At 35.7% G+C, this 12,660-nt stretch overlaps 1 protein-coding gene across 1 annotated transcript in view; it reads right to left on the bottom strand.

The window, feature by feature from the left end:
* Nucleotides 1-353: 353 nt before the first annotated feature.
* The window catches only part of UFL1 (UFM1 specific ligase 1), a 51,956-nt gene continuing 39,649 nt past the window's right edge, over nt 354-12,660 (bottom strand). The window contains exons 11-19 of the mRNA XM_007467184.1: nt 12,006-12,126; nt 9,786-9,902; nt 7,614-7,731; nt 6,310-6,473; nt 6,098-6,228; nt 4,023-4,103; nt 3,631-3,716; nt 2,938-3,118; nt 354-651 (exon numbers count right to left, since the gene is read on the bottom strand). Coding sequence (XP_007467246.1) covers nt 418-651; nt 2,938-3,118; nt 3,631-3,716; nt 4,023-4,103; nt 6,098-6,228; nt 6,310-6,473; nt 7,614-7,731; nt 9,786-9,902; nt 12,006-12,126 — 1,233 coding nt within the window. The 3' untranslated portion in view covers nt 354-417. The remainder of the gene's footprint in view (nt 652-2,937; nt 3,119-3,630; nt 3,717-4,022; nt 4,104-6,097; nt 6,229-6,309; nt 6,474-7,613; nt 7,732-9,785; nt 9,903-12,005; nt 12,127-12,660) is intronic.

Genomic DNA, 12,660 nt, shown 5'->3' with positions numbered 1-12,660 from the left:
AAAAACACTATTTTCAACACCAAAAAAAAACATGACCGCATTTTAAGTTTCTGATCAATATGTGTAAATTTACACGTGTCACTTGAAATCCAATAACACAACAAATGAGTCCTTTCCTAGAGATAAAAGCAGAAAATTTATTCTTCATTCAGCATCTAGAAAGAAAATAAACCTGAAATGTATAATTTTTAGAATAACGTGAAAAAGAAATCTTCCATGGAGAACCCAATTTACAAAAATTCACGTCTTTGTAAGATTTACAATGAATACAACACTACTGTTTTAACTGAATTGTGAGTGTGGGAAGTGCTATTGGGTGGGGGATTCTGGACTGTGAAATGCGTATTTTTTTTGTAACCACTCACCTTTAACTTTGGGGAAAAAACGTTTACTATATGACAACATTAATTAAAATCATTACTCTTCTGTCACTGATGACTTCCTGGATTTGACAACAAGGTCTTTAATGGATGAGGAAAGTTCTTGAAGCTCTTTACGAGTCATACTGATGATATCTTCTTGTTCTTTGTCTAATTGTTCTTTGTCTAATTCATCACTCAAGGGATCTTCTCCCTGCCCAGTCTTCTTATTTTGACTGACTAAATGCTTTATAACCAAACCTTGATACTTTACTAAAAGAGTATGTTGAACCTGTGAAAAGAGGAGAAAAGTTAACAAACATGGTTTAATTTTCTGTAGAACAAAGTATTGGGTTGGCCAAAAGGTTCCTTCAGTTTTTCTTTTTTTTTTTATTTTTTATTTTATTTTTTTGCGGTACGCGGGCCTCTCACTGCTGTGGCCTCTCCCGTTGTGGCGCACAGGCTCCGGACGCGCAGGCTCAGCGGCCATGGCTCACGGGCCCAGCCGCTCCGCGGCATGTGGGATCTTCCCAGACCGGGGCACGAACCTGTGTCCCCTGCATCGGCAGGCGGACTCTCAACCACTGCGCCACCAGGGAAGCCCTCCTTCAGTTTTTAAAGTAAAAATGAAAGACATTTTTCATTTTCACTAGGAACTTTATTGAACAACATATTCATTGTTTTGTTCCACTACTTTCTGCCATTTTTCAGGCAGCTTCATAATTCCACCTTCCCCCAATTTTTTTTTCTTTTTGAGCATAGAAATGTTCCAGGTGCCTTTTACAGTCTTCCAGGGAACTGAAGTTTTTTTCCATTAAGAGAATTTTGTGAAGACTGAAATAAATGGAAATCTGAAGGTGTGATGTTTGGTGAATACAGCGGATGAATCAGAACTTCCCAGCCAAGCTGTAATAGCTTTTGCCTAGTCATCAAAGAAACATGCAGTCTTGCGTTATCCTGATGGAGGTTATGTGTTTTCCCTTGACTAATTCTGGGTGCTTTTCGTCTAGTGCTGCTTTCAGTTGGTCTCTTTGGGAGTACTTGTTGGAATTAGTCGTTTGGTTTTCTGGAAAAAGCTCATAATAGAGGACTCCCTTCCAATCCCACCATATACACAACATCACCTTCTTTGGATGAAGACCTGCCTTTGGTGTGGTTGATGGTGGTTCATTTCACTTGCTCCATGATCTCTTCCGTTCCACATTATTGTACAGTATCCACTTTTCACTGCTCATCATCATTTGTTTCAAAAATGGAACATTTTTGGTAAATGGTTCAGTAGAGAATCACGTGCGGAAATACTGTCAAGGTTTTTTCCACTTAACTTACGTGGAACCCAAACATCAAAGCGACGAACATAACCAAGCTGGTGCAAATGATGAAAAACGCTTGATTTGGATATTGTGAGTATGTCGGCTATCTCCTGCATGGTATAATGTTGATTGATTGTTCTCAAGTAATGTCTCGATTTGACTGCTATCAACTTCAACTGGTCTACCAACTGTGGAGCACTGTCCAGTGAGAAATCCCCAGCACAAAACTTCACAAACCACTTTTGACACATTCAATCAGCACCTTCACCATATACTGCACAAATCTTTTTGTGTTTTTATTTTTTTTTGCGGTACGCGGGCCTCTCACTGTTGTGGAGCTCAGGCTCTGGACGTGCAGGCTCAGCGGCCATGGCTCACGGCATGTGGGATCTTCCCGGACCAGAGCACGAACCCACGTCCCCTGCATCGGCAGGCAGACTCTCAACCACTACGCCACCAGGGAAGCCCGTTTTTACCTTTCTTGAAATAATAGAGCTGAAATGTTGCTTTTTTCCTTCCCATCTTCAATATTAAAATGGTTACACAAAAATTCACCAATTTTGATGTTTTCTTTTTAGCAGCACACTGATATGACAGCTGTCTTAATACAATCTAACAAAATTGTTTCATATAAAGACAACTGACCACTACTGGAGCCATCTTATGGAAAAAACCAAAGGAACTTTTTGGCCAACCCAATACACTGACAATCTTCATCTTTACAAATTACTGGCCATAGAATTAGAAAGCTGAATCTAGCAAGGTCCTTGCTCTCAAGGAATTTACAGTTTGGGGGAGATAAAGCATGAACACAGATCATTTTAATGTAAGTTGACTGAGCTAGCTTCTATCACCAAAGATACTGTCAAAGTGATATGGAAGTTCAAAGAAGCCAATTTACCTTTAGCTGAAGAGTTTCTCAGATGAATTTGTGCAGGATAAGAATTTTTGAGCTGGTCCTTAAAGGACAGGTTAAACCTTCATAAACTGAAATGGAAGACTGAACATTATTATTCCTATTCCAAAAGCTTAATTTCCAGATTCAGAATATTCCTTACCATGGATCTTACAGGATCCTGAAAGATTCCTGAGCTATGCTGAGTTTTAAAAATCAACCTCCTTATTCACTGTTTCCATTCATGGAAGCAGGAAGATGATGTTAATATGTTTTGTGTCTTAGTGTTCACAATGATTCAAATCTATCCATTCAAAATATTCAGAATCTAAAAGCTAAAAAAGTTTCAAGTGCACTGAAAATGTAATACCTCTGGAATTTTACTATTCAGAAAAGCAATGATCTGTGGGACACATCTTCCAGGTGCATGGAGCATGCTGTGGGTTGAGAACTGAAACAACAGAACCGATGTGAGATGCAGAATAAGAGCAGGGTCTTCTGTGACTTTTAGCTGTTCAGCCAGTGCTTGTCGATGCTGGAACAGTATCTGCCTAAACAAAAATAAAATAACAAATACATTATCATATTTTAACAAGTTCTCACCAACTTCAGTTCTTCTATTCTGTTTTCATTTTTAGCATCTCTAGTTTAATTAATCTAGTTCCATGATAATTTTAAAGGACTTTTTAGGGGATATAGACACACATAATCCTAAACAGCATGGACAAATATGCTAGAAAATGACAGAAAAAACATATATGTATGGAGCAGGGATACTCAAAGTATGCTTTTTATTTTGAATTGTTGGGGATCAAACAGATGTGCGTTGGATTAAATAAGCTTTCCTACAAAGGTCTTAAAACTAATAAGTTCCCAGGCTTGATCAACTATGGGATTAGCAACTCTGCTACCTTATTCTACTGGGTCAGAGAGAGACACCTAAGGATATGAAGAGTGACTATGACTGAAGATCTACAGCCATTTAGACACAACAGTTCTCTATGCAAGATTCAGATAGACTCCAATTTCAGATACGAAATTTCAGACATTAATTCAATGTTACCTTTCCCTTTTTTTGTCTCCCCTTTTCACCATAATATCACAAGCTTCTGCTGCAGAATCCAGACAAGAAAGAAAGTCTTCTATGCTCTGAAAAGGTATTTAATACCATGATTTACTTTTATTGCCTAAAGAAAAGCAGTCATTTAATACCGTTTTATAATTTTACAACCTGGATACAATTCTTAAAAAGGTCATTTTGTCATGAAGTTTGAAACTGTGATTTAGGACTAGAGGGTAAAATGCCCCCAGCTTGGTCTCTTCCTTCACCTGCCAAAGAGGTCTGAGTACAGAATAATAGGTTTAGATTTAGTTTTCAGTTATTCTGATAAAAATCTATCTATCCAAAGATCACAAATTCTAGCCCAAATATCTAAATAATAAAACTTCACTTACCTTTTCATTCAGAGAGCTATGGAGTTTTGTGAGAGCTACTTTAGTTTCTTCTGATAATTTACTTAGAATTTTTTTTCTTACCTATAGGGCAAAAGAAATTTCTTTGGAATTATCTTTGACATGTACTGGATATAAGTTTAAACAAAGCAAAACAAAAAATGAGTATTTACTATTGTAACAGAATGCTGAGTGAAATTTATCTTTGTTCTTATATTTTAGACCACAAACTAGGGATTAAAAATATGCTAAAACACTCTAAAATCAGAATGCTAGTCAACAGTCAAAGACGCTAGAGGCAGCCACTACTCCTCCCATCTGCTCCAGCAGTATAAGAAGAATGATAAACAGCGCATGAGTGAATGAGCATATACACACCATTCATTGTGCAAGAAAAATAATTTGGGGTAAGAGGCTGCTCCCTCTTTTTTCTATTGTGGTGGGAAGAGTGTTTTTCTCTAAGGCCAAGTGAGGGAGCCCCACTCATAAAGATCCAGAAGGCCATAAAGATACAGGATGCCTATAAGCGAGGGGACCTGAACCACAGAAAGATGGCTGCTTGTTATACTGTCTGGTGTGTGGAACCTTTTCAGCACCCCTCTCCACACAGCTGTGCTTTGTGAAGTTTGGTGGCAGAGTCTTAGGGCTCCTTCTAGGGCAAAATTTCTGGAGGAGGCCTTATTGGAACGGCTTGGCCAGCAGGCCCTGAAAATTCCAGTATGTCTTAGAAGACTGGACCAACCTATTGACTCCTACCCCATGCTACAGCAATCCTCCTGTGGCCCTTAAAGGGCATGGGAAGGACCCCAGGTACTTCCCACAGCAGAGGCTGGCATGCAGGCAGGTACATGGAACTATCCAATCAGTTGAGAATCACTGCTCAATGCAAAGAATGGGAGGGAAACAGTACCTTGCCAGGGTAGGAGAGAGAAATGGACCTTTATCTGGAGGTTTAGGGGGAGTCCTTGCTATGAGAAGGAGTCACATGATACTAAAAACATCCCCACAAAACCACCTATCCCACCTATGCAACAAAGGCCACATCACGAGAAGCCACAAGCATTAGACTGATTTGGTTTGACCAGTGATAGCAGTCTTATGAAGGCACTGCTGTCTCTCTCATTCTTCCTAAATCTCCAACCTTAAGTAAATCTAGGGTGAGGAAGAAGAGGAGGAGGAGTCCTAGGGATAGGCCATACCTTTCCTCCTGTAGGCAACTGGGAGCCATAGCTCCACCTTACATTGCAAGAAGGGAAGAGATGAGCTTTGAATTTGAGATTTGAATTTCAGAAAATGAACTGGAATTAGTCTAAATAAATGAGATAGTGTCACGAAATGAAAATGACTGCAAAGTCAAAACACTGACAAGGGACTTGCAACTCAGCATGAAAAGGGGATGTGATGTAACAATAATCAGGAAAAAATAAAATAGCTGATTCCAAAGTAACTAAGCATCATTACCCTTTTTTTCCCCCTTGTTCTGGGTGCTTCCTGGGATTCTAAACTGTGATGCTAGCCTAGACCTTTAAGAATTTGTTAAAATTTCAGCTGCTTTACTTCCAGCTTCTATGATGGACACCTCTTCTCCCTGAAGATCTGCCTAAATTAAGCCAGTTCATTTGTCCCGTCTCTCTATGCTACCCCTCTTTGAATAGTGACCCTCACTCTTTGCAAGGCTACCTGGTGAAATTAAATCCAATCTGAGTCATCTGATGAGCTTAAAAAAAGATTTTGTAGGCTACTCAGCTTATTTATTTACTTTTTTTCAGAGATAATACGTTTTCCTGTTGCTTTCTGTACAATAATAGGAAGTAGAAGGCCAAGCACGCATGCTATATTTATTACAGGCATTCCCAGACATAATGACTAGTATTTCCTTACTTTTATTATTACTGTTAATAGGTTATATTACCAATCCTAGTAGCAAATGTATATCTATTGTACTAAACTTGAACTAAAAATCTGACAGATTTCTTCCTAAAAACTCCTTTTATTTTCCTTTTAGATGTGAGAAAATAAAACATGCTTGGATTTCAAAGCAAAACACATCAAGAGTGGCAAGAAAATCACTGACTTACTTCACTTGTAATGGTTGCAGGGTTGTCTACTGCCATCATTAATTCTGAAGCTAAGAAGTTGAAAATGAGATTAGTGACATCAGTACACACTGTCTTCAGCAAGTGCTTCGTAAGAGCAGCCTGGGTATCATCTGGAAAATAAAAGCGCTTCATTAAAATGAATGTCCAAGGACAATTATGAGAATCAATGAAAAAACTGTTAAGTATAATACCTGTAAAGAACTTCATCCCTTTTTCAAATAATCGAATATTATTATAAAGGTTTGAAACCTCTTCTTGCAAGTCCTTGATTGTGTGCTTCCTGCCAGTTCCAGAGGCAGAAGTTGAAGACATGAATACTGAACGTACCACTTCGAGATAAGTTTTATTTAGAGGTCTGTGCATGAGATAAATATATTTAGTTTATTAAAATGTACTGGGTTTATGTAGATAAGAAATTTTGCTTCTATGCAAATAAGGCTTTAAAAAAGATCCCTGTTAAACAAATAAGATTAATTTGGAGAATAGTTAATAAGAATTTTCCCTCAAATTCCAGAAATTCTAACTTCAGTGAATTATTTTTCTCTGTTTTAAAGTACTAAAAGTTATTGCATGAAGGACAATAAGAAAAACAGTAACAAAAGCTTCAGTTCAGATTCAATTCAGAGCAGCTTTTTAAAGTTAACTTGGAGAACAGTAGCCTATACACTTGTTTCCCATCCTCAGGAATGATAACAAATTCCCAATTTCTATCGTACTATAAAAGATATGTATTTTTAAAAAATCTTTTTATGCCCAACTCAGAATAGATTATTTTAAAAAGTTATGGCAAATGATTAATAGTGACTATTTCATCTTTTTATATATGAAAAATATAATTATGTAATGTATTCACGCACAAGAATGTTCACTTGTTTTTTTAAAAATCTCACTTACAAAAGCTGTTCTTCTAATTCAAAAATTTAGGTGCACTAGGCTCCTGGACTGCATTTAGAGAAGCTTACACATAGAGACTAACTTGGGGGAAAACCATGTTAGCTAGCAGTAGTCAAGTTATACACAATTTCTTTTATTTCTGTATAAAAATAAATTTAGCCTGGCTCACTTATAAGGTAGTGCTGTCTATTTTATTCTCTTTGAGGGCAGTATGTTACTTTATTTTCTCCCTAAAAGTGCACTGTTTAATCTCTGTCAAATAGAAGATACTCTTTTAGATGTACTTTCATGCAGTGTTAGAGACCAGCCAGTGATCAGTGCTGGTGGTTTTTCTCCCAATTAGAACTGTAAGATGAGTGAAGGAGACCACCTCCACACTCCTGCCCTGTATTTCCGACGACACTGCCTTGCCCAAAGCACTTAAATGTTTGTTGAACTGTTTCTGTAAGCAAACAAAATCTGGAATTTGGTGACTAGGTTAAATTTTAAGGTTTGAAAAGAAAACACCTCAATTATGTTTTCTATGATCTTGGTAAAAATTTTAAGTAATAACTCACTAAATTTCTATTATAAAACAGAAAACATATGTTCTTATACTTGCTTTATTAAGTACTCAGCAAGTTCACAAATAAACTCCTCAGGGGCATCTTGTAAATGTTTTCGTAAAAAATCTTCAATCTCATCCTGGAACATAAAAGTGCTCTCTGGCTTCTTCTTTCCTGTAATAAAAATGAGCCATAGGAAAAAACAAAAATAAGCAACCTACAAGCAAATAAGGTTCCATTAATAAATTTAATAAGATGGTAATTCATTTATTGCATACCATAAAGTCTCCATCGTACTGAAATTACTTTTTTTTTAATAGGGAGAATGGTTTTACTCTTTTATAGCTCCTCTCATACTATACACAAAAAGAGTATCACATGCCTCATTTAACAATTACTTAGGGCTACAGATTTTAGAGAAGTATTTTCTTAAATGCTATTTCACTCCCACTCCTTGTTACATCTGGGAAAATAGGAAAATCCATTTATTAATGAAAAAGTAAAAGACACAGAATAGTCTTAATGCTAATTAAAATAAGGGTAGAGCTCATAGTTTCTAAGATACTTTTCCTTTAATTAATTGCTTTATGTATGTTGAGAACAGTAGCCATTGTTACCTATCTTAGACTACTTTAGACAGATCTTAAGCAATTGTTCTGTTACAGGTAGCAGCACATTAACATCTGAAGCCTTGTCACTTGACACATATCTCCCAAGCCCATACATAATAAATTCTGTGGAACAGGTAAAAGAAAATGTCAAATCATCATCATTTCAAGTTTTTTTTTTTTGGTGGGGAAAAGGAGGAGGGGAGGTATCACAGTTTCACTAATTTTTTAAAAACAAACATATTAAATAAAAACAAACATATTAAAAAATCATAATTTTATTTAGAAAAGCAAAGATGTCTCTTGCTAACTTAACCATACCAAACACTAACAAGTCTAGACAAAGAAAGATGCATATACTTAATTCTCCTGCTTAGACAGAAGCAACCAACCAATTAGGTGTTACCATAAAAATTAAACAGGCATGAAATTAATGAAATTAATGTTTTCTACTTAACTTTGTAGAAATTCACTATTCATAAAATATTCTAATTTATTCTGCATGGAAGTTGGGAGACCATAAAAATCTGTGCAAGCCAAAACTGCAAAGTGTTCTTAATAAACAATGGGAAAATTTACGATTGTTCTGTAACCTTTTAAAAATGTTTGTGCAAACATTCAAAGCTCTTACTGTTGGTTATAAATGTATAGGGAAATGAAAAATAAGACTAATAGTTCTAGTTTAGTACACTGTAATTTAGCACATCAGAAACACTGAAAATGAAAATGTTTTATTTCTTTGTAAAACACTCATCAAGAATAGTATGAACAGGGCTTGCCTTCTCATCCAGTAACTTAAAATACAGAGGAAGCATCTTTTCTATGCCTGGGCAAGTTGTCATATTCCTTTTTAAACTCTGGATCAGCTTCCAACATTTTATCCTTTGCCCTTTCAGCGTTGTGAAACATCTCTGAGAATTCCTTTAATGTGAAGCTTTTTGCCAACTTCACATCCTCTAAGACATTTTTATCCTTTTTGTCACAACCATTTCCCTTATTTCTGCCTTCACCAAGTTTCTCTGACTGCACAGCTAGAGTCTCTTGAACAGAGGCAATGCCAACATTCCCACTGTCAGGCATTTCTTTTATAACTCCCTTTATTCTTGATTCATATTTTATTTCCAGGGTTATGACTTTTCCTTTGCTGCACATTTATCTTCGTTGGCCAATTCCCTCTTTTGATTATCCATTTTTGTAAAATGTCACATGGATTTATCATTGGGGGACAAGAAGTCAACACAACTACATGCTGTGTTTTCTATGCATAAAGTGAATAAGAGATGCACAGTGATCTGCCTCTGAAAAACTTGGAAATAAGTGATGTGATTGTCACAGATCATGATGCACACCTGTTATTTACATGCTGATCTGCAGACTAAGGAGCCAGCAACAAAGTTTGTACTTTATGCAATTACTCACGGTTAACATACCCTGGTAACTGAAGTATGAACTGTGTTGTTGGGACTCTGGTGTTATTTAACTAACTGTGAAATCTGTGCTCACTGAAACTCTGCAGAGCAAGGACTTCCTTTAAGCATAGACACCTAAGTGTACGCATCTTAAGAAAATGTTAAAAAAAAATCATGCACATACAAAGGAAGAGTGAAATAAGCTACACACCTGTGTGAGATGACTCATCATCACTGTTTTCATCTTTTCTCCCTCTCTTCTTGATTTTTTTAATTCTGTACTCTCTGGCATTGCCGCCACCTCCTCCTCTCACACTTCCACTGCCCTCTGGTGGAAAACGACATTAGTTAGTATTACCTAACTAAATACTGTTTTTAGAAATAATGACAATACATTGTTGTATTTAACTTTACAGTAGAAAAATAAAGCCAAGTTTTGTAAACTCAATCAGTAAAAATTAATAAGATATGAAATCTCTTGAACAACTCACTTAACCTGCCTGCTCTAAATGCAGTCTCTTCCTGTTTCTCTAATGACATCTATTTTCTGCAGCTTTGACTGACTTTTTCCTGGTCAAACCCATTCCTTTCCCTCCTCTTCTACCTTCTTCAAAAGTGCCTTAATTTGCTTATCTTCTGTTACCACAGCCTCATTAACATCCCCAACTACAGTAGCTCACAAATTTGGTTTTGTCTTTTTGATTTAAAGATTATTCCCCAGGTTTACAGGAGACATCCTGACTCTCCCGCCACCCAAAAAGATAACTTCTTGACAGTAGGGAGAACATCTCACTAACGTCTGCATACTTGAGGTTAAGGCAATGCTTGACACATAACAGGGGCTCAATAAATGTTGACCATAAATATTAAATTGATTAAGTAGAAAAATACAGTTATCAATCACCTACTGGCTAAATGAAGACTAAAAAAATACAAACTATGAAACTAAAACACTGTAAATAAAAGTAAAATTGTTACTGAGGTATTTCTCTGCTATTATATATTTACATTTAAAATATCTATTCAACAAAATAGGATACTTTAGTAATGGAACTGTAACACTGAAAAATACTGAAAATACATTTCTTCATAAAAGATTCATTTTTTCAATAAAATGATTTATATAAACAAAGATCTTTTTCTAAACTCTAAGAAGAATTCCCTTAGACTTCATCATATTCTATAAGTTCTATTGCTTTCATGATAGAAAAACACAACTTTCAAAAGCACAAGTTTAAAGTGAATGTATCTTTTACATTTGGTAATAAGTTTCTTGGGAAAGATGTTCTTGTTTGACATTATTCCATGAACTGTAATTAAACTATTATAAAACAACAGCACTATCAGAACAAAACACCAGGTGAACCTGAATTTTTAGAAGGATATAAAACAGACAAGTTTTACTGACATAAGTGCAATCAATTAATTAAGGTGGGTTTATAATTATATCTTAAAATAACAAAATATGCATGCTTATGAATATTATTATGATTTATTGCAGTAATTTACTATGTAGTTTTCCTAGAACAGAAATTTCAAAATATTATTGAAAGATTTTGTAGAAAAAGGTTTTTGAAGAGGAAAGAATCTCAAAGATATAGTGAATCCCACAGCAAATAAAGTTTTTATAACATGTTTAATAGAGCTGTATTTAGTAATGAAATATGTTGAATATCTAAGTTCTTTAACCCTGATACAGCACTAATAAAATTATTCCTACTATAAAAAGTATGGAAAATACATGTTAATTTCCAAATGCAAGTTACTAGTATGCCAGTGCTACCTAGGATAATTTCCAGTGACTAAATTAAAAGAATTTTTAAAAGTCCTTGGGAAATTCATTCACTCAATAAATATTTATGGAGCACTTAAAATATGCCAAGGAGTGCTCTCAGTACTAGGGAAACAACAATAAATGAGATAGAGCAGACTCCCAAACGATAAAAGACATCACAGTGATAAAAGTGCTGTAAAAAAACCTGGGAGGATAATCCGATAGAGAGTGTGTATATTATTCTGGGTGGTTAGGGAGGCCTCTGTGAGGAACTGACATTTAAAGGTGAGCTCTTAATGACAAGAAGGAAACAGTTACTTGAAGCTTGGGAGGGAACAGCTTGTGCAAAGGCCTTGAGGTGAACACAAACTTGCAAAATCTGAGAATCAAAGAAAAAAAAAGCTACTGGGGCAGGAACATAAAGAATGAGAACAGGAGATCATGAAATTAGCTTAGTTCTCACAAAATGAAACAGTAAATAATCATCAATATTTTCATTTTCATAATCAAAAGTTAATTCACTAGCAAAAGATTTGGTTAATATTAACAGTTAAAGGTGAATCAACCAAATAAAAGGCCTTTCAAAAGGTCTCATAAGTGCAAAGTTCACTGCAACAAATAAACTCATCTTGAATCTTGTTAATAATAATTTGTTACCTGTTGCTTTCCTCCTTCGTTCATCTTTTTTATCCTTTTTACTTGTATTAACGGTTTCTAAAATGGAGACTTGTTTCAGATCTTCTTCAGTGATTAAATGAACAGGATTATTTTTCATTTCCTGAAATAAAACATGCTTATTTTTTGTAGGCAAAAATATATAACATTACAAAAAGCATAAAATAAAAGTTGTTTATATACTCATATCCTAACTGTTCTTGTTTGGTTTCATTGCTAAGAACTATAGAGCTTTGTCTCAGCTGCCACTCTGAGATTGTTTCTCCATGCCCCAAATATGTCTCCTCCCTTGCTGTTCTTGACTTTTTGTATTTATTACCAGCTAATGAGAAATCTTATCCTATCACTGAACAGCTGATCACACAGCATCAGATGCAATCCTCTTCAATTGTTATTGGCTAATTTTAGCACTGCTTAACGGATGACCCTTGCTACCTCTCTTTTTAAGACTCCCAAGGTCCAGTGCCACTTGGATACCTGAGATCACTAGAAAGATAATGAAATCTCCATCCCCACCCCACCATAATGATCACATATGAGTTGCATACTTAGGCATGTGAACTCTTCCCCCCTCTGGACTCATTCTTGATCTTTGCTTTTTATAAATTTATGTTAGGAACAATGAACTATTTACAAC

This window comes from Lipotes vexillifer, unplaced genomic scaffold, assembly GCF_000442215.2.
Source record: "Lipotes vexillifer unplaced genomic scaffold, Lipotes_vexillifer_v1.1 scaffold185, whole genome shotgun sequence".
Classification (NCBI taxonomy): Eukaryota; Metazoa; Chordata; class Mammalia; order Artiodactyla; family Lipotidae; genus Lipotes; species Lipotes vexillifer.
Note: the sequence above shows the minus strand (reverse complement) of the source record. Positions and strands in the feature narration are given on the sequence as shown.